This window comes from Balaenoptera acutorostrata, chromosome 17, assembly GCF_949987535.1.
Source record: "Balaenoptera acutorostrata chromosome 17, mBalAcu1.1, whole genome shotgun sequence".
Taxonomy (NCBI): Eukaryota; Metazoa; Chordata; class Mammalia; order Artiodactyla; family Balaenopteridae; genus Balaenoptera; species Balaenoptera acutorostrata.
The window spans coordinates 8,907,014-8,930,982 of NC_080080.1; the positions used below are offsets into that span (position 1 = coordinate 8,907,014).

Here is a 23,969-nt window from a genome sequence, read left to right on the forward strand (position 1 = left end):
GAGACAAGTAAGAATGCAACAAAATGAGGGCAAAGGCAATAATTAGAGATAAACAGGTGCTGAATGAGATAAGGAAGAACAAAATGGAAACTAGCACTGAAATAGCAGAATTAAGTCTGCAATGGCGATATCAAATAGAAAGAATGACATGGAAAATAAAGCAAATGTGGAAAATAGCTTGAAGAGCCTTCCTAAAATGTAGCTAAAGGACAAGAGCTAAAAACTATGAAAGATATTATAAATATAGAGCACTTAGATGAAAATCTAATCAAAGAATTAGTTATGGTCACACCAACAAAATCAGAACAATTTTAGAAGTCATAACTTTTTTGAGCTTAAAAACATAAGAATTAGAATACTCAGATCAAAAGCAATTAACGAGTTCTAAGTAAAATTACCGAAAACAGACCAGTGTCAAAATTCCTCCATTACAAGGATAAATATCCTATAACTTTTCAAAAGGTGCAAAGAGGTGTTACCCACAAAGGAAATATTTAAACTTAAAAATTAAAAATCACCACCACCACCACCAGCAACAAAAAACATCCTCCTGGCCTCAAAATTCTCTCCAATAAAAAATGTCAAAAGAAAATAGGAAAAAAAAAAAATAGAAGCATAGGGACTTCCCTGGTGGTGCAGTGGTTAAACTGCGAGCTCCCAATGCAGGGGGCCTGGGTTCAATCCCTGGTCAGGGAACTAGATCCTACATGCATGCCGCAACTAAGAGTTTGCATGCCACAACTAAGGAGCCCGCCTGCCACAAATAAGACCCGGTGCAACCAAATAAAATAAATAAATAAAATATTAAAAAAAAATAGAAGCATGAAAAGATCATCTCCACATACTGTCACCATCACATATTTCCTTGCTCAGCCTCTGTGGCCGTCCTGATTCTATGAATGAACTATCTGTGATCTACCCAAACTCTCCAGATGTGTGTTGGCTCCTATTTCCCCTTGCCTTTGAAGGACCATTTTTCCCCCTCTGATAATTCTTTCTTCTCTCTACTTCTTCACTGAATTTTCCGCTATACATCTTATATTAGAAAACATGCTGTAACGTCTCCCTTCTTCAAAATAAAAACATTCCCCTCTACTTACTGCTCTGACCTGCTTCACAGTGAAACTCTTAAAGCAGACATCTATAGCTTCTGTTCCAATTATTTTCTCATAATCTCTAAAAGCAACTCCAATTAGACGTTCACCTCTTCTCCAGGCTCCCCATCATGGAAACATCTCTTTTTGAGGTCTATGGTTCTCTCTACATTACCGAATCCATTGGTCAGCCGCCATCCTCTTCTTATCTGACCTTTCAGCAGCTTTTTACACCATTAATCAGTCCCTCCATTTTTAAACACGTGTTCACTTGGCATTAGATGCACCGCTTTCATCTGATTCTCTTCTTATGTCAGGTGCTCCTTCTCACTGGATGCCCGTTGCCACTGGATGCTTCTTTGCTGGTTCCTTCTCCTACCCAGGCCTCTGAAAGTTGGCATGTCCAGTCATTCACTTCCAGGACCCCCTTGTCTTCTCTATGTGTACTCATTCCCTACTTAATCTCATGACTTTAAATAACATCTCTAGAGCTCCATCAGCTGCTAGTTGCCAAATAGGTAATTGGGAACAACAACCTCACTAAAGAAAATTTAGGAAGAGGCATCCTGATAGTGATGAGATAGTGAGCAATTACTGTCCACTGATCCCGAAGGAATGGCTGAGAGGATAAACCATGCTTTCAGTGACCACACAGGGGTGAGAAGAAAAGAGTCAAAGTCCAGAGGCTAGCATGGGTGGTAAGCCACCCACACTTTGCGATGTGACTCTGAAGGACTTTAGCCCAGGAGGAAGGTGAATTAAAAGCCAGCCAGGCCTCAGAAAGTCTCACAGCCTGTCTATCAAAATGGCTGTCGAAATGGCCCTGATACTGGGCCTTGAACTTGAGTGAAGGTAATGAGTTCCATCTGCGCATGCCTGGCAAAACCCAGGCCTCTAGAATTTAACATCATCCATGGTACCACATGCTAACACATATATATGGAATCTGAAAAAAAAAAAGGTTCTGAAGAACCTAGGGGCAGGACAGGAATAAAGACGCAGATGTAGGGAATGGACTTGAGGACATGGGGAGGGGGAAGGGTAAGCTGGGATAAAGTGAGAGAGTGGCATGGACATATATACACTACCAAATGTAAAATAGATAGCTAGTGGGAAGCAGTCGCATAGCACAGGGAGATCAGCTCGTGTTTTGTGACCCCCTAGAGGGGTGGTATAGGGAGAGTGGGATAGATAGGTAGGTAGGTAGATAGGTAGGTAGGTAGAGAGAGAGAGAGAGGGAGATAGAGAATCTTTTTTCAAATAAGTACCCAGCCCACCGTGAAAATTAAACGAGGTGCTCAGAGAGACTTGAGCGGGATTCCAGTAGAAACCTAGTCTGTATTTTGGAATCTGGTTATACCATGTTCCTACTCTTCCTCCTCGAGGGAAACTTGAGAGTCCCACGGTTGTTGCAGAGACTAAATTGTGAGACGCAGACTCACATTTGAACTGTAAAACACTTCCTAAATTTGCAGCCTCCCAGGAGCGGAAGCCTCCCTAGGGAGATGAGTACAGTGGTTTATTTGGGAAGTATGGGGGTGCTGGTCATGCAGTAGGGAAGGAAAGGCAGTCAAGACAAAGTCTCAGCAGCCCCAGTGGGAAAGCTCTAGGAGACAGTGCAAAACACGTGCTTCAGAATAACTCTACCTCAGCGGTGTTGGAACTGGGATAGTAGTAACCAACCGCTGAGAATATTTGGTCGATGGCTGTTCCCTGCTGCGGGGTGTGGGGAATGGGCTGATGTGAACTCGCTAATGAATTATTTTATTTCTATTTGGATTGTTGCTTCCTATTTCATGTCCATGAAATCTTTAGCTTCATAGATATTCTCTTTTGTTTTATTCTAGGGGCTTTATCATTTTAGCTTTTTTACGTTTAAGTCTATGATCCATTTCAAATTAATTTTTATATAAGATTGGGAGATATTGGTTAATTAGGAAAATATCAGGTTGTCATCTTATTTCACACCTTATACAAAAATAAATTTCATATGGATTAAAGAATTAAATATTATTTTTAATATTTTAAAAAAGAAATAAAAGTATGCTGTATACCTGAAACTAATATGATATTATAAATCAACTATACTTCAATAAAAATAAATATATAAGTGGAGATAAAGGTAAATATTTACTTTTATTCTCTGCAGAGATTGGCTAACAATGGCAGAAATCACCAAGGGAAAGCAATAGTTTTGGTTACTTTAAACCAAAGTTGTATGTCAAAAACCACCATTCATAAACATGTATTGTTCATTTATATTTCATCCATTTATTCATTCATTGAACAAATAATTGTTGAGGGCCTGTCATGTACCCAGCACAGAAATTCCTCCTGGGGTCTACATTTTAGTGGCAGGAAAACAGACAGTAAACTAATAAACAAGACAATATACAGTTTTTCAAATGCTGACATGTCCCATTGCCGAGGAAAAACACCACAAAAGACTAAAGATATAATATCAATATTACATATAAATTCATGAAAGTGTTTCAGAAAAATACCAAACCCCAATAGAAAAGAGGTAAATCACAGTTACAAAAGAAGCACAAAAAAGTCTATGGTATTAGAGTTCCCTCAGTCTCATGGCCTCCTTGTTTCAATAATTTAACAATACGTAGATAATGTGTTTACAGGACAAAATTCCAAAGTATTAAGTTTACAAGTAAAGCAAACATCCTTTCCATCCCTCTTCCCCAACTATTTGGTTCCCCTTTCCAGAACCGCTACCAGTTTTCTAGCAAAACAATCAATAAAATTCCATGCCTGTGAAGGTTCAGCAGTACTCTCATAAAGTGCTAGAGGAAATAGAGGATGATTTAATCTTTTCGAAAATAAAATTGTCAACATATATCAAGCTTAAAAAGTACTTTATGACTTAATAATTCTAATTTTTTACTCTCTCCTAATAAAATGGATATATGATACCAATTTATGTATACAGGTAGACACCATAGTATAATTATGAGACATTGTAAACCATCTAAATATCTAAAATCAGTCCATTAAATGACTGTGTGTACATTATACAATTATTATCTCTCATCTATAGATCAAAGTATATCATTTTAGTGATGATGGAGGATGTTTCATCAGTGCAGTGACCATGCTTTTCTGGATCACCATAGCATCATAGCTCCTGGTCCAGTTCCTGGGATGTTATAGGCATCCCATAAATGTGGGTTGTATACATGAATTGCATCCAGAAAGGCTAGAAGCCGTGGGAACAGCTAAAACTGTTTTCAAAACTTGCCTGATCCTAAGAATCACCTGAAGAGAGTTTGTTCAAAACACTAGATTCCCAGGCCACTCTCTGCATAGTCTAATTAGGTGGTGTGGAAATGTGTATTTTAACAAGCACCCCGCAGTTTGAGAACATGGAGTAAATCAGTAAGTGTCTAATGGAAAATCGGGAAACACTTAAGTATGGAAAATTATGTGTACAGGAAATTTACGCAGGAATTTATAGGAGGAATTCAGGAAATGTACTGCACAGGTAGCAGAAGATCTGAGATGCCAAAGAAGGGAGAGTAAGACCACCTTGAAATTTGTAACATGACAGGCCACCACCACTCCCAGGACAGAGGGAGGAGGTGATGTTGGCAGAAACCACGCCCTAGGGTCCCCTGGAAGAAGCCAGACCTGCAGCAGGCGCCTTGGGCAGCCACAGGGTAGACTCTGCCGCTGCTGGAGGAGTTGCTCACGTGAATAGAGATCATGGGAGAAGCGCCCGAAGTCTCTCTTTCTTGGTGCCCCTGCCTCCTCCCAGTGCCTCCCATTGGCCAAGCCCAGCTGGAAGCCAGATGACATGGGAAGCTGGATAACGAACGAGGGCTGCAGGGTTCCATCTCCCTGTAACAAGCAGAGCAGGGCCAGAAACGGATAGGACGACGAACAGGCTCAGAACCTGTGCTGTGAGTTTGGACACCGCGGCACACCCTCCTTAAACTACTGAAGAGGCCCGGACTGAAGAGGGGAAGAGCCAATTCATACATCTTGAATCTATTTAAGCAGAATCTCCCTTTAATTTTCATGTTAACGTTCATGTTCCTCCATGCTGGGGCAGCTGTGGATAATGGATTTTGCTTCATGCAAATGTCCCCTTTGACGAGGATGTATAGGTACTCGGTGATCTTGAATGCAGAGTCCAAAACCTACCTCATGAGAGTCAGTGGGCAGCTAGAGAAATATGCATATATCTGGAGTCTGTAGGTGAATGAAAGCCCCAAAGAACAGCTAAATTAGCCAACAGTTTACGAGTGTTCTTACAATCAGTTTGCTGGCCATTACACACATTTAGACAGTTTCCTAACAGGATTGTATGTCATTAGTATTTTCAGAGTAGAGTTGGGGTGGGGGGAAACTTGACTATAATAGTCGAAAAAGAAATAAAATTATTTTTTTAATCTAGTGAGGAAAGAGACATTTTCAAAAGCCGTCACTCCACTGGACTTAGTATTTTTTTGTTAACATCTCGCACTTCGGCTAATGAAAATAGGAAGTGCGTTTAGAATGTTGCTCTTTCAGCTGAGATGAATACCTATGTCACTGAAAAAAAATACTGCAAAAGTCCCCATCACCTCTTGTGCAAAGTCCAAACACCTTAAAGTCTCCCAAGATCTGACCTCTGCCTAGTTCTTCAGCCTTATTTCTAGCTATTATCTGCCTAATATTCGGTGCTTGTTTATGTGGTCATTTACCTTCCAGTCTTTGTTTATGCTTTTTTCTCTCTCTGGAATGTTCTTAATTCCTTATACAATCTTCATCTCATAATCTCCATCTTCTGGCAAATTCCCACTTATTCTTTAAAATTCACATCAAATCTCACATCATTAGTGAGTCTTCTTTGATCACTGCTCCCCAGGCGGCCCAGTCTGACTCCGTCCCTTGGGCTTCTGTAGAGTCTGTGCATATTTCTATCAATTGCACTTTCTTAGTGTATTTTAATTGCTTTTGTGTCTTTATTCCTCATGAGATGATCAGGGATAATTTTTAAATCTATCATTCCATATCTATTGCTCAGTCCTATGCTTGGTGCATAATAGATACTCAGTAAATATTTCTTTGAGAAGATTTAATGAAGGTAATTGTTGAAACTGTGATACAAAATGAAAATCCAAGAGAAAGAGAAATTTACTTCACATTCTCCTGAATACTATTATTTAAGAAACCAGGGGAAATTCACAAGAGAAGGTTAAAAGGTCAATTGTTTACATTTTCTTTTGTAACAAATATCTTCCTTTATATTCCATTTTCTTTGTCCATTCACTCTTGTAACTTCCCACTAGCAAGTCTTCATCTGAAATGGAGGGATTGTTTACATATTCTTATTTAACTTCATGTAAATAACTATTAAGCTAAACCATGGAAAATCACTGTTTTCCAGGTCAAAAATAGTCAGGGGGCTTCCCTGCTGGTCCAGTGGTTAAGAATCCTCCTGCCAATGCAGGGGACACAGGTTCGAGCCCTGGTCCGGGAAGATCCCACATAACACGGAGCAACTAAGCCCATGCGCCACAGCTACTGAGCCTGTGCTCTAGAGCCCGCGAGCCACAGCTACTGAGCCCGTGCACCTAGAGCCCGTGCTCCACAACAAGAGAAGCCACCGCAATGAGAAGCCCGCGCACTGCAACTAAGAGTAGCCCCCGCTCGCCGCAACTAGAGAAAGCTCGTGCACAGCAACAAAGACCCAACACAGCCAAAAATAAAAAAATAAATAATAAAAATAAATTAATTATAAAAAAAAAGTTTTTTTTAAACCTATAAAAAATAGTCAGATGTTGGTAATTTCTATGGTTCAACCTAAATATAAGGATTAGGAGGTAGGTCTCTCTCCCTCACGTCTGTTTACTGTATTTTTACACAGCTCACGTAGGTAGTCTTGATTTCTTGGCATTAGTAACTTTTATGGTTGGTAAAGCAGCCACGTACATGTTAAGGTAAATGTAGACGGTCTCAGTGTAGGCTGCTACCCCAGGGAGGTAAAGGGACTCCATCCCACGGTGCTATTTAAACCAAGGCTGGAAAACCAGCTGTCACGAAAGCCTTTGAAGGGTCATTTGCTTTCTGAACTAAAGGGGACTCAATTCCTACCTCCATGTTCACTCCCAACTTTCAATTGCATAATCTATGCATTAAAATAACCTAATATTATTAAAATGTTAATTTGTACCTTTGTGCCTATCCCACAATTGAATTTTCAAGTAGTTGGTTACATTTCCCTCTATGGATTCAGGAAACCATTTGCTGCACTTTGTCTAATTTATTAAACATATTTTGGCCCTTACACCTTTTCCATTAGTCATCCCTAAACACACTTCGTACAAATGAATAGGAAGTTTGATGTTAATGAGCATCGTTTTCTAGAGGAAGAGTAGCACTAGGCTGTAGGTATAGAGGGAAACCACGTTACTATTTCAGTACCTTGGAATTCTGAACTTTGGTCCTCTACTTGGGAAAATTAGATCTCTTATCAGAAGAGTTTTTCCTGCTATTCATATAAATATTGTTGTTAAGATGAATTTTGGTGTCAATATGAATGCTGGTGTTAATATTTTTCTTACTGCTGATTTCTTAATTCCCCCTAACTTTTAAACTTAAAAGAACCTTTGAAACTAAATGAGCTGAAAATATCTTTTAAAAATAAGCAACACATTGAGATTCTGGTACATAGCAAATTCCTGGTGAATCTATTTGCATTTCCATAAACACAGAGAATCTTTGTCTGAGCTTATTATGGGACAAATAACAGTGTTAGAGATGGGGTGTTGTAAGACTCTAATTATGCATGTGCTCCCATTCTGATTAGCACATTTATAGCATCAAGCAATACAAAACTTGTGCTTTTGGCTCAAAAGCTTTTTTTCTTAAAGTTGACATTTTCATGAATTTTAAGTAACATTGGTCTCATTTAATGTAATTATTAAAAAATAAAAAAGCTCTCAGATGCCACTGCTCCCCAGGAAGCAGACCCTGAGATGGAGATGCGCTTGCAGAACATTTGCTGGGGAGCAGCCTAGAGATCCACACCTGTGGGAGGGGAGGAAGCAGGACTGGGACAGGGGAGAAGCTGAGCTGCGATGCTGGCCTGACAGAGGCCCCAGCCACTGCCTGCCCAAGCTCTGTGGCTCACGTGGGCCTTTAGATAAGTCGTCCCGAGTTGGCCTAAAGGAGCAGCCTACACCCCACGTTGATCAGAGAGATTGAAACACAGGCTCCGCGTTCTCACGCTCAGTTCCAGGTCCCAGGCATGTCAAGGAAGGAGCAGAGAGTTCCAGAACGGAAAAGGCCATGTGGTCAGGGACCTCGGATAAATCAGGGCTAACTGGCATGGATAGATGACCTTCACTCCCGAAGAAGAGTTGGGCAGCCCACGCATAGGTTTGGGGCTCACTCTGGTCACGTTCCCATCTCTCTGGCTTGGTCAGTAGAAATTAAAATTACTGAAAAATGAAATAAAATGAAAACTTTAGTGTCTCGGTTACACTAACAGCATTGCGAGTGCTCTGGGGCCCCGTGTTGGACAGCCCGAAACGTTCCCATCATTGCAGAAAATTCTCCCGGACAGCATTCCTCCCCGACACCCTGCCGCCATGCCTCTCGGAGGGAGGCCCTGCTGACCCCACTCACCCCCGAGACACCCCAGGAGGAAAGTGCCAGCTTTCATTACCCCAACGCCTACAACCGCTCTCTGCTGCCTCAACTGCAAGGCATCTCTGTTCAGTCTCCTCATCTCTGTCTTTCCTTGCCCTCATATTTGACATTAATGTGGCTTAATAAACCAGAACTGGCATCGATAGAAACTGAAAAGCATTTCCATTTCTTTATGGATAGGCCAGGAACATGGGGGAAATATTTGTATCTATCACACTAGTTCGATTAGAGAAAAGAAAAGAAAAAAAACAACAGTTAAGTTTTCACTTTAAAATAGCGTAAACATTCCTACCCTGGCACGTGAACATCCAAAAATGTAACATCATGGGCCAGCAAGAAAGGAATGGAAAACAGTAAAATTGGCATGAAATAGACTTTAAAACATAGCAAATACATCATTTTGGAATTAGCTGCCTCCAAAGCAAACCTCGTTTGATGATGATAAAAACATGCTTCACTGAGCGATCCTTTCCGTGAGTCACCTCCTCTAATTACCCAGTGAACACTGCATTGGCGGCTTCCATTTCTCGCTCTTCCATGGTTTCCTTCTACATGTTTTTGTTATGCAGAATATACCTTTTTAAAAATGTTTCTGAACAAACTCTTCCAGCCTTGAAACTTCCTGTGTTTGGTACATGCGGCATTTGTTGTTGTTGTTGTTTTCTCTTCTGGAGTCTCAGCAAAAGTCTGGCCATCACACAAACCCTTGGTGATGCTTAAAGGTATTTTCCCTAGTCGGGTGTTCAATACATAATTGAAAGGGTGGTGTTTAAGCAGATCTTTCCTTGCTGCATTGCACATAGGCCCTCCCATGAGGTCTGTGGGAAGGGACTGAACTAAATCACACATACACACACAGATTGAATTTTTATAAAGTATGAGGGAAAAATATACAACTGCACTATGTAAAAACACGGATGCTTGTGCCACCACATAGGAGACGGATTGCCATCAAGGGCAATAAGAACACTCCCCAGATTTGAAGCTATAGTCCCCCAGACAAGGATGTCTTGCCTCGTTTGCTCAGTCACCGTCCATGTATTGAAGCATACATGCGATAAACAATGGCTTTCTGGGGTTCTGACCAATGGCATCACTACTCTTGCGCTTTGAGGCCATTATGTAAACTAAGGGTTACCTGAACCCGAGCACAGTTGATCCGATAACCAAGGCAGCTAATAAGTGACTAAGGAACTAGGGGGGATACACTGGACAAAGGGATGATTCACATCACATTCTGGGCAGGGCGGAGCAGGATGGTGCAAGATTTCATCATGCTGCTCAGAACGGCCCACAGTTTTAAACATATGAATTGTTTATTTCTGGAATTTCCATTTGATATTTTCAGACTGTTGACCATGGGTAACTGAAACTGAGGAAAGAGAAGGCTTAAAGTGCCTCCTTTAATCGAAAAGGTGAAAGTTCCTGACTTAATAAGGAAAGAAAATAAAATCATATGCTGAGGTTACTAAGATCTGCAGTATGAACAAATCTTCTATCCGTGAAATTGTGAGGAAGGAAAAAGAAATTCATGCTGGTTTTGCTGCCGTACCTCAGATTGCAAAAATTATGGCCACAGTGAGTGATAGGTGCTTAGTTAAGATGGAAAAGGTATTAAATCTGAACAATTTTGTAACATGTATTACAGTATTTGCTATAATTGTTCTGTTTTATTACTAGTTATTGTTTTTAGTATTTTACTGTTCCTAATTTATAAATTAAACTTCATCACAGGTATGTATGTAAAGGAAAAAACATACTATATACAGGGTTTGGTACTATCCGTGATTTCAGGCATGCACTAGGGGTCTTAGAATGCATCCCCATGGATACAGGGGGACTATTGGAGCTTTCTCATGCCCCATATAGGGGCTTAAAGTCAGACTCTTTCATGGAATATGTAGTGGAAATTAAAATGTTTTAGCATTTAGAAAATATATAGTGTATATTTTTGAAGATGTATCAGAGAGAATGTATCACTAACTGTGTACTGTGTTTTTGTTTTAGGTGGGCGAAGTAATCACAGGCTGTCAAGGAATGTCAAAGCCAGTGAAAAGCACGGCGGACAGCAGCAGGGAGCAGACAGACAAAAGGTGCCGTCCCCTCAGCCCGTCTTAACTTTGTTTAGAGTTCTCTTCATTGTCATGTGGTGGCTAGAATGCACCTTCCAAATAGGTACAGTGACTGAAAGTTTAAAAAGGATTCATACCATGAACATTAATGTTTATTCCCCAAACTTAGACTCTTGATTTGTAGGGCTCAAAAACAGATCTGAGTATATTTAGGTTCCAACTTCCGGCGACAATAATAAAAGTGGCAATATCCACACCAACGACAGCTACATTTACCAGGCACTTGCTTTGTATCGGGCACCATTCCGTGCGCTTTACCCATAGTAACGCATTTAATCCTCACAATTTTTACCCTCAGTTTACAGACGAGGAAAATGAGGGAGGGAGGAGGTTGGAATGTCCGGAGGTCACGTAGCTGTGACCTGTTGGGACGACTCTGCTGAGCCCTGCCCATAACGCTGCTCACACCGCCTTCCTTTTATGACCCATGTGTCATGTCATAGATTCCAAAACTCTCAGGGCTGCAAGGACCAAGAGGCCCCGTGTGTGCCCTCTTGTCAATCATAGGTCACCTTCCAGCCGTGGCTTAAGCTTCCTTCTCAACAGGACCCTCACCCTCTCAAGAGAGTATTCATGGCATTCTCCATATTCCCCCGGTGTCTGAAAGCTTCTCTTTGATTCTTAACTGAAGGTTCTAGCTCTGCCCCCAGAGACGCCCCAGAACAAAGCCCACCTCCCACAAGCAGTAACAATCCTTAGAGTATTTCAGACAAAGCTCTCATTATTTCTCAATTCTTCCTTAGAATGAACATCCCAGCTCTTTCAACCTTCCTTCTCCTTGCCATGATTTCCAGACTCGTACCATCCAGATGGCAGTATCTATTTTGGACCAAGGCAAACTATCTTTGAGATACAAATGTATATGCTAGAATTATCACTATAAAAATACCTGAACAAGAACTATATTTATGTCTTGCATAATACAAGCAGTCAGGCGTTCGTATATATTCAAAGACAACTGTCAAATTTTGTAGAGATTTTCAAACACGGGGTTTGTTTAAACAACAGGTATGGAGTCGAATTCCTTCTGAAAAGCGGACTGCTGTTTTTAACCTTGGAAAGCCACTCTCATGTTTCCCAGCTTAGTGATTTCCATTTCAGATACACGTGTGATTTACAGAGAATCAAGGGTATTAGGACTACTATGAATCTTCACGGTCATAATTAACCCCCAGCAGCATCAACACATGTAAAGAGTTTGAATCTAATTTATGAGGAATCACAGGGATTGGAAACCAAGTCATTGCCAAAGTTTGGAGCTGGTTTTCAAGACTCCAGGAAAACCGTCATTACTGTGATGACACTTGATGATTAGAGATGTCCTAGCACAATTCGTCATAATAGGACCTCCTCCAGTATTTTCACACGGCCTTTCTTTTTCATTTTCGTTACTGAGAAAGGATCACCTCACGACCGTTCATAATCCATCGCTGGGAAGGTTGTTTGTGATGTTCCTTAATCATTGACGAACTTCCTTACACACATCATCTCAGCCTCTGGCTGGGCAGCCCATTAACCAAACAGCTGCCTATAAATGCTGCACATGGGAACGAGGTCAGGCAGGTTGTTGGCTTGGGGGAAAGGACTACAGAGGCAGTGGTACTCTGGGGGCAGGGAGGTCGGAATAGGCCCCTCAACCCTGTCATAGCCTGAGTGGTCCTTTCCTCATGCTGTGGAGACAGAGTGAATAGAGGGAGAAGATAAAGGGAAGGAGAGTTATCTTCATTGGGACCAGATGGGGTTATGTTTTGGGGGAAGGTAACTGACCCAGTGAACTCCTGTAGTCCTGTGACACTGTACGATGAAGGAAAACACACAGCTTCCTCGAAAATGGACTTATTGAGTGCTGAGTGCCTACCCTGTGCTATATGATGCTATGCGTTATCTTTACTCTCCAAAATCACTGCAGTATAAATCCTCGTATCCTAGTGTACTGAGGTTCAAAGAGATTGAGCAATTTGTCCAAGATCGCAAAGTTGTTAAGTGAGTGGTGGAACCAGGCAGGACTATAAAACGTAGCCTATTCTTGGGCTTGCCTTCTTACTCTCCTCACGGTGTCTTTTTTAAAAATTAGACTTTCTTCTTCTTTTTTTTTTTTCAAAGACTTCTCTCCACAAACTTCTGTCTGTGGAGAGAATGGGAGAACTGAGTGTAGAATGAATAGGAATCTCTTTTTTTTTTTTTTTTAATATTTATTTATTTATTTATTTATGGCTGTGTTGGGTCTTCGTTTCTGTGCGAGGGCTTTCTCTAGTTGCGGCAAGCGGGGGCCACTCTTCATCGCGGTGCGCGGGCCTCTCACTATCGCGGCCTCTCTTGTTGCGGAGCACAGGCTTCAGACGCGCAGGCTCAGTAGTTGTGGCTCACGGGCCCAGTTGCTCCGCGGCATGTGGGATCTTCCCAGACCAGGGCTCGAACCCGTGTCCCCTGCATTAGCAGGCAGATCCTCAACCACTGCGCCACCAGGGAAGCCCAGACTTTCTTCTTTAGAGCAGTCTCATTAGGTTCACAGCAAAATCAAGTGGAAGGCACAGAGATTTTCCCATATACTCCCTGCCCCAGCTCAGGCACAGCCTCCCTCATGATCCACATCCCCCATCAGAGTGGAACATTTGTTACAACTGGTGAACCTGCGTCCATGCATCATTAGCACCCAAATCCATAATCTGCATTAGGGCTCAGTCTTGGTGTTGTGCATTCTGTGGGTTTGGACAAATGTATAACGACATGTATCCACTGCTATAGCGTCATACAGAGTAGTTTCACTGCCCTGAAAATCCTCTGTGCTCCACCTATTCCTCCCGCTCTCCCCACTCGCAGCCCCTGGCAACTATTAGTCTTTTTACTGTCACCATAATTTTGTCTTTTCCAAAGTGTTATGTAATTGGAATCATACAGTACGTAGCCTTTTCAGATTGGCTTCTCTTCCTTAGTAATATGCATTTAAGGTTCCTCCATGTCTTTTCATGGCTTACTAGCTCATTTCTTTTTAATGCTGAATAATATTCCATTGCCTGGATGGACCACAGTTTAATTTATCCATTCACCTACTGAAGGGCATCTTAGCTGCTCCAGTTGTTTGGCAATTATGAATAATGCTGCTATAAACATCCTGTGCAGGTTTTTATGTGGACATAAAGTTTCAACTCCTTTGGGTAAATGCCAAGAAGCACAATTGCTGGATCATATGGTAAGAGTATGTTTAGTTGTGTACGAAGCTGCCGAACTGTCCTCTGGAGTGGTTGTACCATTTTGCATCCCCACCAGCCACGTATGAGGGTTCCTGTTGCTCCACATCCTCGCCAGCATTTGGTGCTGTCAGTGCTCCGGATTTGGACCATTCTAAATAGGTGTGCGGTGGTATCTCATTGTTGTTTTAACCCCCGTTTCCCTGATGATATATGGCAAAGAATGATGGCTTTCTTTCTTCCCAAACCTGTATCTTTTCTTTTTCGCGCATGACTGCATAGGGAAAAAATCCAGTACAATGTTGAAAAGAGGGTGATAGCAGGCATCTTTGTCTTATTGCCAATTCCAGACTGAAAGTTTTCAGCATTTTACTCTCAAGTCTGAAACATTTTATTTAAACGTAAGTGTAGTGGTTTTATAATTCATGCTTTCCTAGTCACTATCTGAAGTTTTTATGTCTCTATTTCTGCTCTTGTTGCTTCTGCTGATTCTTATGCAGAGTGCCCGTTTACTTGAGTGCTTGTTTACTTTTTCCTGTGATCTGCTGCCTTGTTGGGGGCTTCTCAGAGGTCCAGGAGGTGCTCTGCCAGGGAGCATTGATGTGTGCTTTGGGGCAGACCCTAAAGACACTGCTAATTTAGAACCACTTCAGTCTAAGTTCAAGATTGAGGGTTTGTTTTTTTTTTTAGCTGCTATAAACCCATGGAAGTGCCAGCCTGTGGTGACAACTCAGCCCTCTTCTGTCCCACTGGGGCACCTCCCCTCACAGCCCCCTGGGGAGGCGGGCAGAGCAGGTTTACCTCTCATTCACTCGTGCAGGAGGGAGAAGCCCTTTGGGACTGCACCCTTACTGGGCAGAGGGCATCCTGTTAGACTGCCCACCTGGCATGCTCAGGGCCTGGCCCTCTGTCCCCAGACTCTGTACATCCAGCAAGACCAAAGCCTGACTTTAGGGGCTCACCGAGTGCCCTCAGGGCAAAAGTGGTCTCAGGACTCCATTCCCCTTTCTGGGTTCCTCCTTTCACTGAATTCTGACCTTGTGGATCCTAATTATCTTACCACATCTTTCAGTAAAGTTTTTAGTGGGCAGTGGGAGTCTTTGGTCCAAATAAACTAGCCCAACCAATTATCATTTCTTTATGATGTTCTTTAATAGAAGGAGTCAATCGTTGATGTATTTTACGCCTACTGCCTACTGATTTTAGACATTTTCTTTTTTCTTGCTTTCTTCCATGGTAATAAATTTATTCATTCCGTCTTCCAGCCATTCTTACTAGGTGCCAGAGGTTCTGGTCTGACAGCAAGGTGGCGGGTAAAACCAGCAATGGGCATCTGTCACTTTAGGCCTGTGACATGGGGACATGAAGTAGCCAGGGAGAAAAGCCCGTCTCCTCTTTATTTTGGGGATGAGCGTGGTCCTCAGGTGCCTCAGGCCCAGAGATTCATGAGTCATTGAAGCCCTGCATGCAAACTATTCCTCACAACATCTGAAGCAGGGGCTCTGCAGATAACTATATACATACTAGCTAAGCTCACAGTTTATTACTGAGATCCAGAAATTATGGCCCAAGAGATATGCCTACAATTGAGATGGGCTGCTTTTCCTCAAAGTCAAGGACAACATAATTATAATAGATGAATTTAGATATTTACTTAATTAAGCCATAGATATCATAGTCTTTTAATAAGAACAGACTAATTTAAAAGTACGCTATAATTAATAGTGACTGTAATGCGAGTCTTTGAAAACTGTAACTTCCTACACTGTTTATAGTGTACAGTCTGGGACTTCAGAAAATGCCCTTTTATAGTCTTTGTATACTTTGTATTTTTCTTCAGCAGGTCCAGGAGTATTAGTCAAAATACTAAGGAATCAAAAAGTCAAATCTTTCAAGGGCTGTGCAGATTACAGGAATGAGGGGGAGGGCTGTAAGAACAGCAGAGTTTACACTTTCCAAAGAAAATCGGACCTCCTTCCCCCACCAGATTGTGTCTGCTGCACGAGTTTGGTCTGAGGACATGGGTTTGGAGCTCCTGGATTAGGCTGACTGTGATATTCCTTAGGTCAGAGATAATTTCTTATTTAATTTCGTTAATCCACAATAATAACTTGTTTTTCATTTATTCAACAACTATTTATTCAGTAAAGCTATATGCCAAAGATACAAGATGAAAAAGACAACATCTTTGCTTCAAAGATGTCAGCCTTATAGGGAGAACAGGTCGGTAATGAGACAATTACATGACGATATGATAACTTTTCTATTGAGCACAACACTGCACTCCAAGATGTTACCAGGAACCTTGTCTGTTTGCACAGACCATGCTATTTCTGGTGTCTAGCACAGCAACTAGAATACAGTAGGCGCTTAAGGTATATCTGTTGAATAACTGAATGAATGAATGGTGCGGTGATTCCAAAATAATTTCTAAATCATCAATATCCCTGGGGGAACTTTATATAAATACAGATTACTGGGTCCAACTCCAGGCCTATGGAATGGAAATTGCCAGAAAAGCAGCGCTGTGACTGTATCATCTAGAGTTTCCTCTATGACGGTGATAAGGGGACTCAGTGGCCAGCAGAGCTGCTTCCTGGGTCCGTTTCACTCCAGCTATCGCTGGAAGGACGGGGTGCCGGCGGAGGAATGGGTTCCTGTGGGAGGGGAAACTGTGGGCTAAGCTTGGTGTGCACCTGAACTTGTAGTGCGAGCTGGGTGGTCTGAAGCAGCAGGGTCCAGGAGCCTGATTAGCTCCATTCAGGAGTGAGAACTGCCTGGTGTGATTCTATTATTGATCTTGGCTCTGGGGCCTGGCCTGCTGTATCATTTCAATTATCAAAAAAATCTTAGGTAAGCAGAGTCTCCCAGCCGCCCTCTCCTCCACCTGCCTGCACGTCAGCACGGCCCTGCGGCGCTCTTTAGCACTTTATTTCTCCAAGGGTCGACTCTTGCTTCTACTAGGCTCTAAGCTACTTGAAACCAGGGATGGGGTCCTACTTTTGCCTCCATGCTCCAGGGATAGTACTTGCCGATATTTGCTGAACAAATGAATGAATGAGTTGAATCTACTTGAAATTTACTTAAAGATGATATCTCAATTTCCTTTGCCCTTTTTGTTGTAGAAGCCAGCAAATGGAGAGACTAGAAGTAGATCCCAGCAAGCGTGCCTTCCCTGATGTGGCTAACATAGTTCAAGAGAAAAGACACACGCCCAGAAGAGTTCAAGCTGAACCCAAAATTATGCCAAGCGAGGAAGATCCAGACTTTGAAGATAATCCCGAAGTGCCTCCGTTGATTTGAAAACTTCAGGCTGCACTGACTGTGACCCGCCAGACCCAGATTTGCTCAGTGCAGAGAGTGCGTGTATGTTATTTCTGGGGTAAACACAGTTATTTTCAACATTACTCCACCAATGTTTTAGATCCTACTTTGTACATTAATATTCTCCAACCAGTTTACAATTAAAATGTGTACCTTCAAAATGCTATAACATCATTTGTCTATAGTAAAGTGTTGGCTAGGGAAAATGTTCAGTGAATCATAGAACTATTATAGAAACACGCTGATTATAAATCCCAGAATTGCCTGCTCGTGCAGATAGATGAAGTCGTGGATCAAAGCACTGATTATTAAACCTGTGCTTCGGCAAACGGGTTGAGCTCAGAAGTTAAAATCGTAATTTCAGATCAAATTGGAAAGCTTTCAGATGATTTTAAGCAGTGTTTCCGTTTTCTTCTCATGACATATCTGCTTTCTCCGATGGCGAGGTATAATGGCAAGAAGATGAGGTTGGAAATTAGACACCGTGAAGTCGGATTCCCTTTCAGTCGCTTTGGATGAAACTTCCGCAAGTGCGTGAACTTCCCTGCGCCTTAGTGGCTCCATCTGTGACTGGGGAGGAAGAACACGTGCCGTGTGTGTAGGTTTGTCTCCAGATGCACCGTGTAAAGTGCCCGACACTGTACGTTGTGCATTTCCCCTCCCTCCCTCCCCCCGGAGCCTCCTTTCCCTGTTTCCTCCACTACTCCTCTCCCTCCTCCTCTTTCTTCACCTTCCTCCTCATCCTACTCCCCCTCCTCTACTTCCTTCTTCACGTTTTAAATACTTGAACCTCCTCTTTATCTAGAACGTTATGAACTCAGTATTCCACATACAATACAGGAAAACTATCTTCACTCTGATCATGATTTACTAGCATTTACATCAGGCTCTGATCAGCAAATACTTTACTCAGCAGCTCCTGAGCCCTGGGACCTGCTCTGTTCATCAAGGGGTCGGTGGTGACAAAGCAGCGAAATATACAAACACGGACCCCGTCAGGCAGTGGTAAGAGCTTGCAGTCAGAAGACAGTTCTGTTTGTTCTCCAATGGAAATGCTCTTGCCTCTGGAACCAATACCTCTAAAGCAGCAGGGCCCAAAGTTGCAGGAACAGGAATAAAACTGGCCAGTTCATCATTATGGGTGTTAGTGAGAGGAGCCTCTCCCATTTCGATCCCTTGATCCCAGATCCATGCTTCTTGGCTCTGGGAGAAATAGCACCACATATTGGCTGGGGATTCAGAGCCTATACTTTATCCTTGGGAACATGATCTCACCCATGTGAAGTATTATCACCCAACTGGCCCTGTAGCTGCGTCTTCAAAGGGCCACTTCATTGTTCTACCAGGTCAGCTGCTCCAGAGTGATGATGAACATGGTAAATCCAGCGAATTCTATGGAATTAACTCCACGGGAATTCTGTGGATATAACTCCACGGGCATACTTCATTTGCTGTGAAAATGAGTTCCCTGGTCAGAGGCGGTGCTCCGTGAAGTACGGTGCCAGTGAATATTGCACCCACCGCGTAAACCCACGGATGGTGGCTTTGGCAGAAGCACTGTGGGGGAGGAAGGCAGATTCATATTCAGAACAAGTGTATATTCCAGCGAGAACAAGGCTCCGCTTCTTCCATGATGGATGGAAGTGTTCCAGTACAATCGACTTTCCAGCAGGTGACGGATGGTCCCCTGGGGTATAGTGCCATATAAGGAGTTCACTGTTGGTTTCTTCTATTGTCAAATTGCTCATTGTGGATGTCTGCAAATTACGTGACACTCTTCCCATCAAGAGACGGGGTCTCTGCCCTCCCATCTTGAATATGGACCAACCTTAGTGACTTGCTTGCAACCTATACAGCATAATGATAAAATGATGCTATGTGTGGTCAAGGCTAAATCAGAAAAGGCCGTATTACAACCATTGGATTCTCTCGGGACACTCTCTCTGGGGGAATCCAGCTGCCATGTAAAAAGCCCAGCTCCCCTGGGGCTGCCGTGCTGGAGATGCCGCAGGAGGTGTTCCTGTCCACTGCCCAAGAAGCACTCTCAGCTGACGGCATTACCTGCCAGACATATGAGTGCGCCATCTTTGATGTCCAGTCCTGGCCACCATCTGGCTGCAACTGCATGGAAAACGCCACAGTGAGAACCACCCTGCTGAGCCTTCCCAAACTCTGACACACGACACTGTGAGCAAAATAAAATGGTTGTTGTAATCCACTAAACTCAGGGAGAATTTGTTCTGCAGCAATGGCAACCAGAGCAGGATTGGTACTTGGAAGTGGAGTGTTGCCATAACTAAAACCAAAGACGCACGGTCGTTGCTTGGGACCAGGGAGCGGTCAGAAGCTAGAAGGACCTTGAGGAGGTTTGTGACAGTTGGCTACTCTAGGAAGCAGACACCAAGAGAGAATTAGAAGTGTGAGTGATTTACTGGGGGTAGTGGCTTGGAAGGATGAAGAGAGGGAGCAGGAGTAGGAAAGGCTTTAGACTTTAGATTTTAGATACAGTCTTGACATCTGAAAAAATGAGGAAGGAGGATTGGTTAAAAGGAGCCGCAGACGGCAGTGCAGCTGTGAGAATGTCTAGGCCAGCCCAGAGAGGTGCACAAAACGGTCCACGGAAGACGGGCATGTTGGACAGAAATGGCCACGCCCGGCTGCTCCTGCCACATTTAGTTATTGGCCGGAAGCTGCCAGGGAGAGTGAGGTGACCACAGCTGGAGAGCTGGAGCGGATCCCGAAGGCACTACAGCTGGAGGCTCCCAGCTGTTTGCACTCCACGTGGCTGGCTCTCTCCCCGGAGGGAGCTGAGCAGCGCCTCTCTGTGGCCGATTACAGAAACTCACCTGGAGGTCGCTGTCAGTGAGGGCTGATGGGAAACAGGAAAATGCTCTCCAATGCTGGAGGAAAGGAGACCCTCCTTAAGTAGAGGAAGAAAGTTTAGCGAAACTGTTGCCTGGGGTAACGGGGGAAAATGTACCTGATGAACTTAATGGATTTAGTGAAAGACATTTCCAAGTAGAATGCCAAAAGTATCAACTAGTGCCTTTTAGCTGCAAATCAAAAGGCACAAATAGTCCATTTTCAAACAAAACTCAGAGGAAGTATAAAGAAACTCAGTAGGCTATGTTCAAAAATAATGCAGCCTCTCGTAAAAACCGAAGTGGCGTAAAGCGAAGAAGCAATGACCTTAGGACACAGCTTGCTAACGGATGCACGGAATAAGTCTAGATGAAGCACAGAGGCTCACAGACACCTTCACAGCTCTGGCAGCTTGATGCAGAGACGCTCAGTGTGGTTCCCAGGGAAGGCGGCGGGGCCACTCTCGCTGCTGCTCGGGGCGCTCACTGCCTCCACAGCAGCTCCCTGCAAAACAAACGCTGAACGCAATGTTGCTGTTTGCTTTTCTTTCGTAAAAGCAAAAATGCTCCGGATTTCTTTCGTTTAGGGAGAACAGGTACTAACATAGGTGATTCATAAAGTGAAGTGGCGTAAAGCGAACTTTCGAAAAGTGGGGGGCACCTGTGTACTAGCAGACTTTGCTAAGCCTCTGAACTCACTCTCACATTTACAGTGTTAACAGCTGAGACCCCCAAAGGTCAAGTGACTAGCCCTAAAATGACTAGCCCTAAAATAGCGTAAGAAGCTGTTAGAACGGGATTCTCTTTGTCATTTTTGACTGAGTTTCCAAAATGAAAGATTTCATCTACCGAAGTGAACGAAACGACCCACATGCCAATATTTTCAAAGGAAATAGTCACAAACCTACTTTCTTGGACCTCAAAACTACTCCTTCCCTTTGGGAATATGAGAAGGGGTCCGAGGGTAGAGGGGACTTTGTGGAGGGTGATATCTTTGGGGATAACTAGCTATAAGATCCTTGGGCGGGGGTGATGCTATGTTTTCATTTCAGTCCTGCTGAGTGTGGCTTCCAAGGGACTTTGGGGATGAACACATGTCTTTAGAGAGCACTGTTACCTTTCCCGTCCATTTTTGGGTTCATACTTTGTAGCCCAAGCTTAGTGAGAAGTTCTTCAAGGAGTCTCACTGTGGAACTTTGAAGAGTGTTTCCTGAAGTTGGGGACACACAGGCTGGTACCTGACTCATGCCTGAGGAACCTGAGGCTGAGGGCAGGGCTGTACGAACCCTTCCTAAGGACCAGAGGTGGGAAATGACAGCAGCCTGGGCCGCTGTCCATCTGGGCTTCCTGGAGGGGTGAGAAGCGCCACGGCAGAGGCTGGGGGCATGCTGCTTCATGCTGGGGGCTGGGGAGGGAGGGAGACTCAGAAGCCAGGGCTGGGGGATGTAGGAGATGGACGAACGGGAGACCTCTTAGGAGTCCATGAAAAGGCCTCCAGAGGGAGAAAAGTCACCTTCCACCCTCCTCCAGGCTGACAGAGCAGGAAGCCTGACCAAGCCGTGTAAGGACTATCTTATCTGCATCTGTCAAGGTCTTGGCAGTTCCTAGCTTGGGGCTTGAGTGGTAAAAGGGAGGAAGTGGTCACCAGGACCCAGAGAGGGTAGTAGACCACTGACAGGAGCCGGGACCTTCTTCCAGGGATGCAGCCCGCAGGGAAGGAGCAGGGGAATAAACACCTTGACCTTACTCTCCTGCTTCCCCCATCCCTGGCTAGAGCTTCCCACTGGCCAAACCCAACTGGAGGCCGGGGCCACGGGAGCCTATTGGTCTGGTCCCAAGGGTCAAGCTCCAGGGCACACAGCAGGATGGAGGGAGGCACACTCCCCTTTGCCTGTCTTCCCTCACACTCCTCCAGCCCCCACCCCTCCCGGATGGAGCTAGGTCTCAGATCCAGTAGGGGAACAGGGGAGCAGGATGAGAGAACAGCCATATCGTCAGCTACTTGTTTCCAACCTAAGCAGCCTGAGACGGGGCAGGGGAGGGAGAGGAGAAGATGTGATGCCAGGGTTTGGACTGTGATAGGGGACAACATTACTGAACGGAGACTGAGAATATGATTCAAATGGCTGAAGGGCCATCTATTACCCAAGAATAAAAGGCAATACCGTTGGGTCTGCTTCAATCTTCATCCAGAGCCAGGGAAGGACCACCCACACTGAAGAAAGGGGAAACTATACCATGTTTTGATCAGAGCTGCAAGGTGAGCATTCAACATTAAGTTTATACTGATAACGCGTGATCGCAGAGTCCGGAGCCCGGGCTGCTTTGTCCAAATTCTCCCTGCGTCACCCTCCTCTCCCTGTGCCTCTGCTCATCTCTTACTCCGAGAAGGCTCACTGCCTAAGTCCCCACATCAGCTCCAGCAGGGACAGGAGTGGCCTTTCCTCCTCCTCTCAGTCCCCAGCAGAAAGGACATCGCACAGGGTGTGATGTCATCCTCTGTCCCCAGTACCCAAACACGCCAGCCCCTGCATTTTTTTTCTCCTGCTTTCGTTGCCAGGGTTTTTCTAGAGCAGCATGAACTGGCCCTTCTCTATCACTGGCCATGATGTCCCACCGTCCCCAGCACAGCTATTCGTGTCTCTACATCCCGCTCCCAGCCATCAGGACAAGCTTTGCAGCAGGAACCCCCTGCATGTGAATGGCCTGCGAATGTCAAGAGGGAGCTACCAACCATGACCTTGATGGGAGGTGTGAGAGCTGCGCCAGGCCCAGGCCACGGGGACAGTGCCCTCCCTGCTCCTCACCCACTCCCGGGAAGGCTGCCCTCTGCCTGACAGCTGGGGCTCCACGCGCCATGTGCACCAGCCAAGGTTCACAGTCTGTCAGGGCTTGCCTGACACATTGGAGGGAAAGTGCCACCGCGTCTCCAGTTGACGCATGTCAGGCCAAGGCATCTGCTGCTCTCAAACCTCAGCTCAAACTAGCTGCTCTTTTACACGTCTGCTCCCTGACTTTGCTCCTTCCCTTGGGTCTGGTGTTTTCCTTGAGCCTCAGTTGGCCATGCTTATGGGTCTCTTCAATCCATACACATTTTCTCAGCACCTACTAAGCGTAAGGAGCACATCAGGTGCCAGAGAAGTTTCTCCCCCGAGAACCCGTTCTCCCAGTTCTTGAGTGACCTATGGCTCCTCCGGCCATCACATCAGGCCGGTACCCAGGTGACCCCTTTGTCACATCCTCTCCTCCACATGCACACCCTCCCTCTCCCGGGACACTTGGGCCCATCCCGTGGCTTGTGCTGCCAGCTCTAGGCTGATGCCCCTGAAATCTCCACCTCAGACCTCAGATGCATTTCTCAAGTTCAAGTGACTCTTCTCCTGGACCGTCATTCAGTTCATTGTCTTCTCTTGCCTTTTCCTGCCACTTCACCTTATTCCGCTTATCTTCTGACTTTTGTTTCACGGATTCATTTTCCAGTTACCCAGTTGAGAAAACACCATGACTGCTTCCTATGTTCAACATTCAGTTGGTAACAGTCCTGTCAATTCTCCCTCAAAAAGAGCTTTTCTAGTCTTCTTCAAACCCATGGTCGCCGTCTGCATGCGATCTCCCGTCATCTGCTGTGTCAGCATGTCCCGCACACCCCGTGACTGTTGCCTGGGGGAAAAGCCTGAGCCTATCAGATCCAGGCCCCCACTGCTGTGAGCTCACATC

General features: G+C 44.4%; 1 protein-coding gene across 5 annotated transcripts in view; it reads left to right on the forward strand.

Moving 5' to 3' along the window:
* DNAAF11 (dynein axonemal assembly factor 11) overlaps positions 1-17,898 on the forward strand; it is an 85,778-nt gene extending 67,880 nt beyond the window's left edge. For 2 of the 5 annotated variants that reach the window (XM_057532382.1, XM_057532379.1), the window contains exons 11-12: positions 10,755-10,840; positions 17,193-17,868. In XM_057532382.1, the coding sequence (XP_057388365.1) occupies positions 10,755-10,840; positions 17,193-17,370 (264 nt within the window). In that variant the 3' untranslated portion in view covers positions 17,371-17,868. Of the gene's footprint in view, positions 1-10,754; positions 10,841-17,192 lie in introns of all 5 variants that reach the window. The other 3 variants (XM_028168198.2, XM_057532381.1, XM_057532380.1) reach the window with 2 other exon arrangements.
* Positions 17,899-23,969: the final 6,071 nt, after the last annotated feature.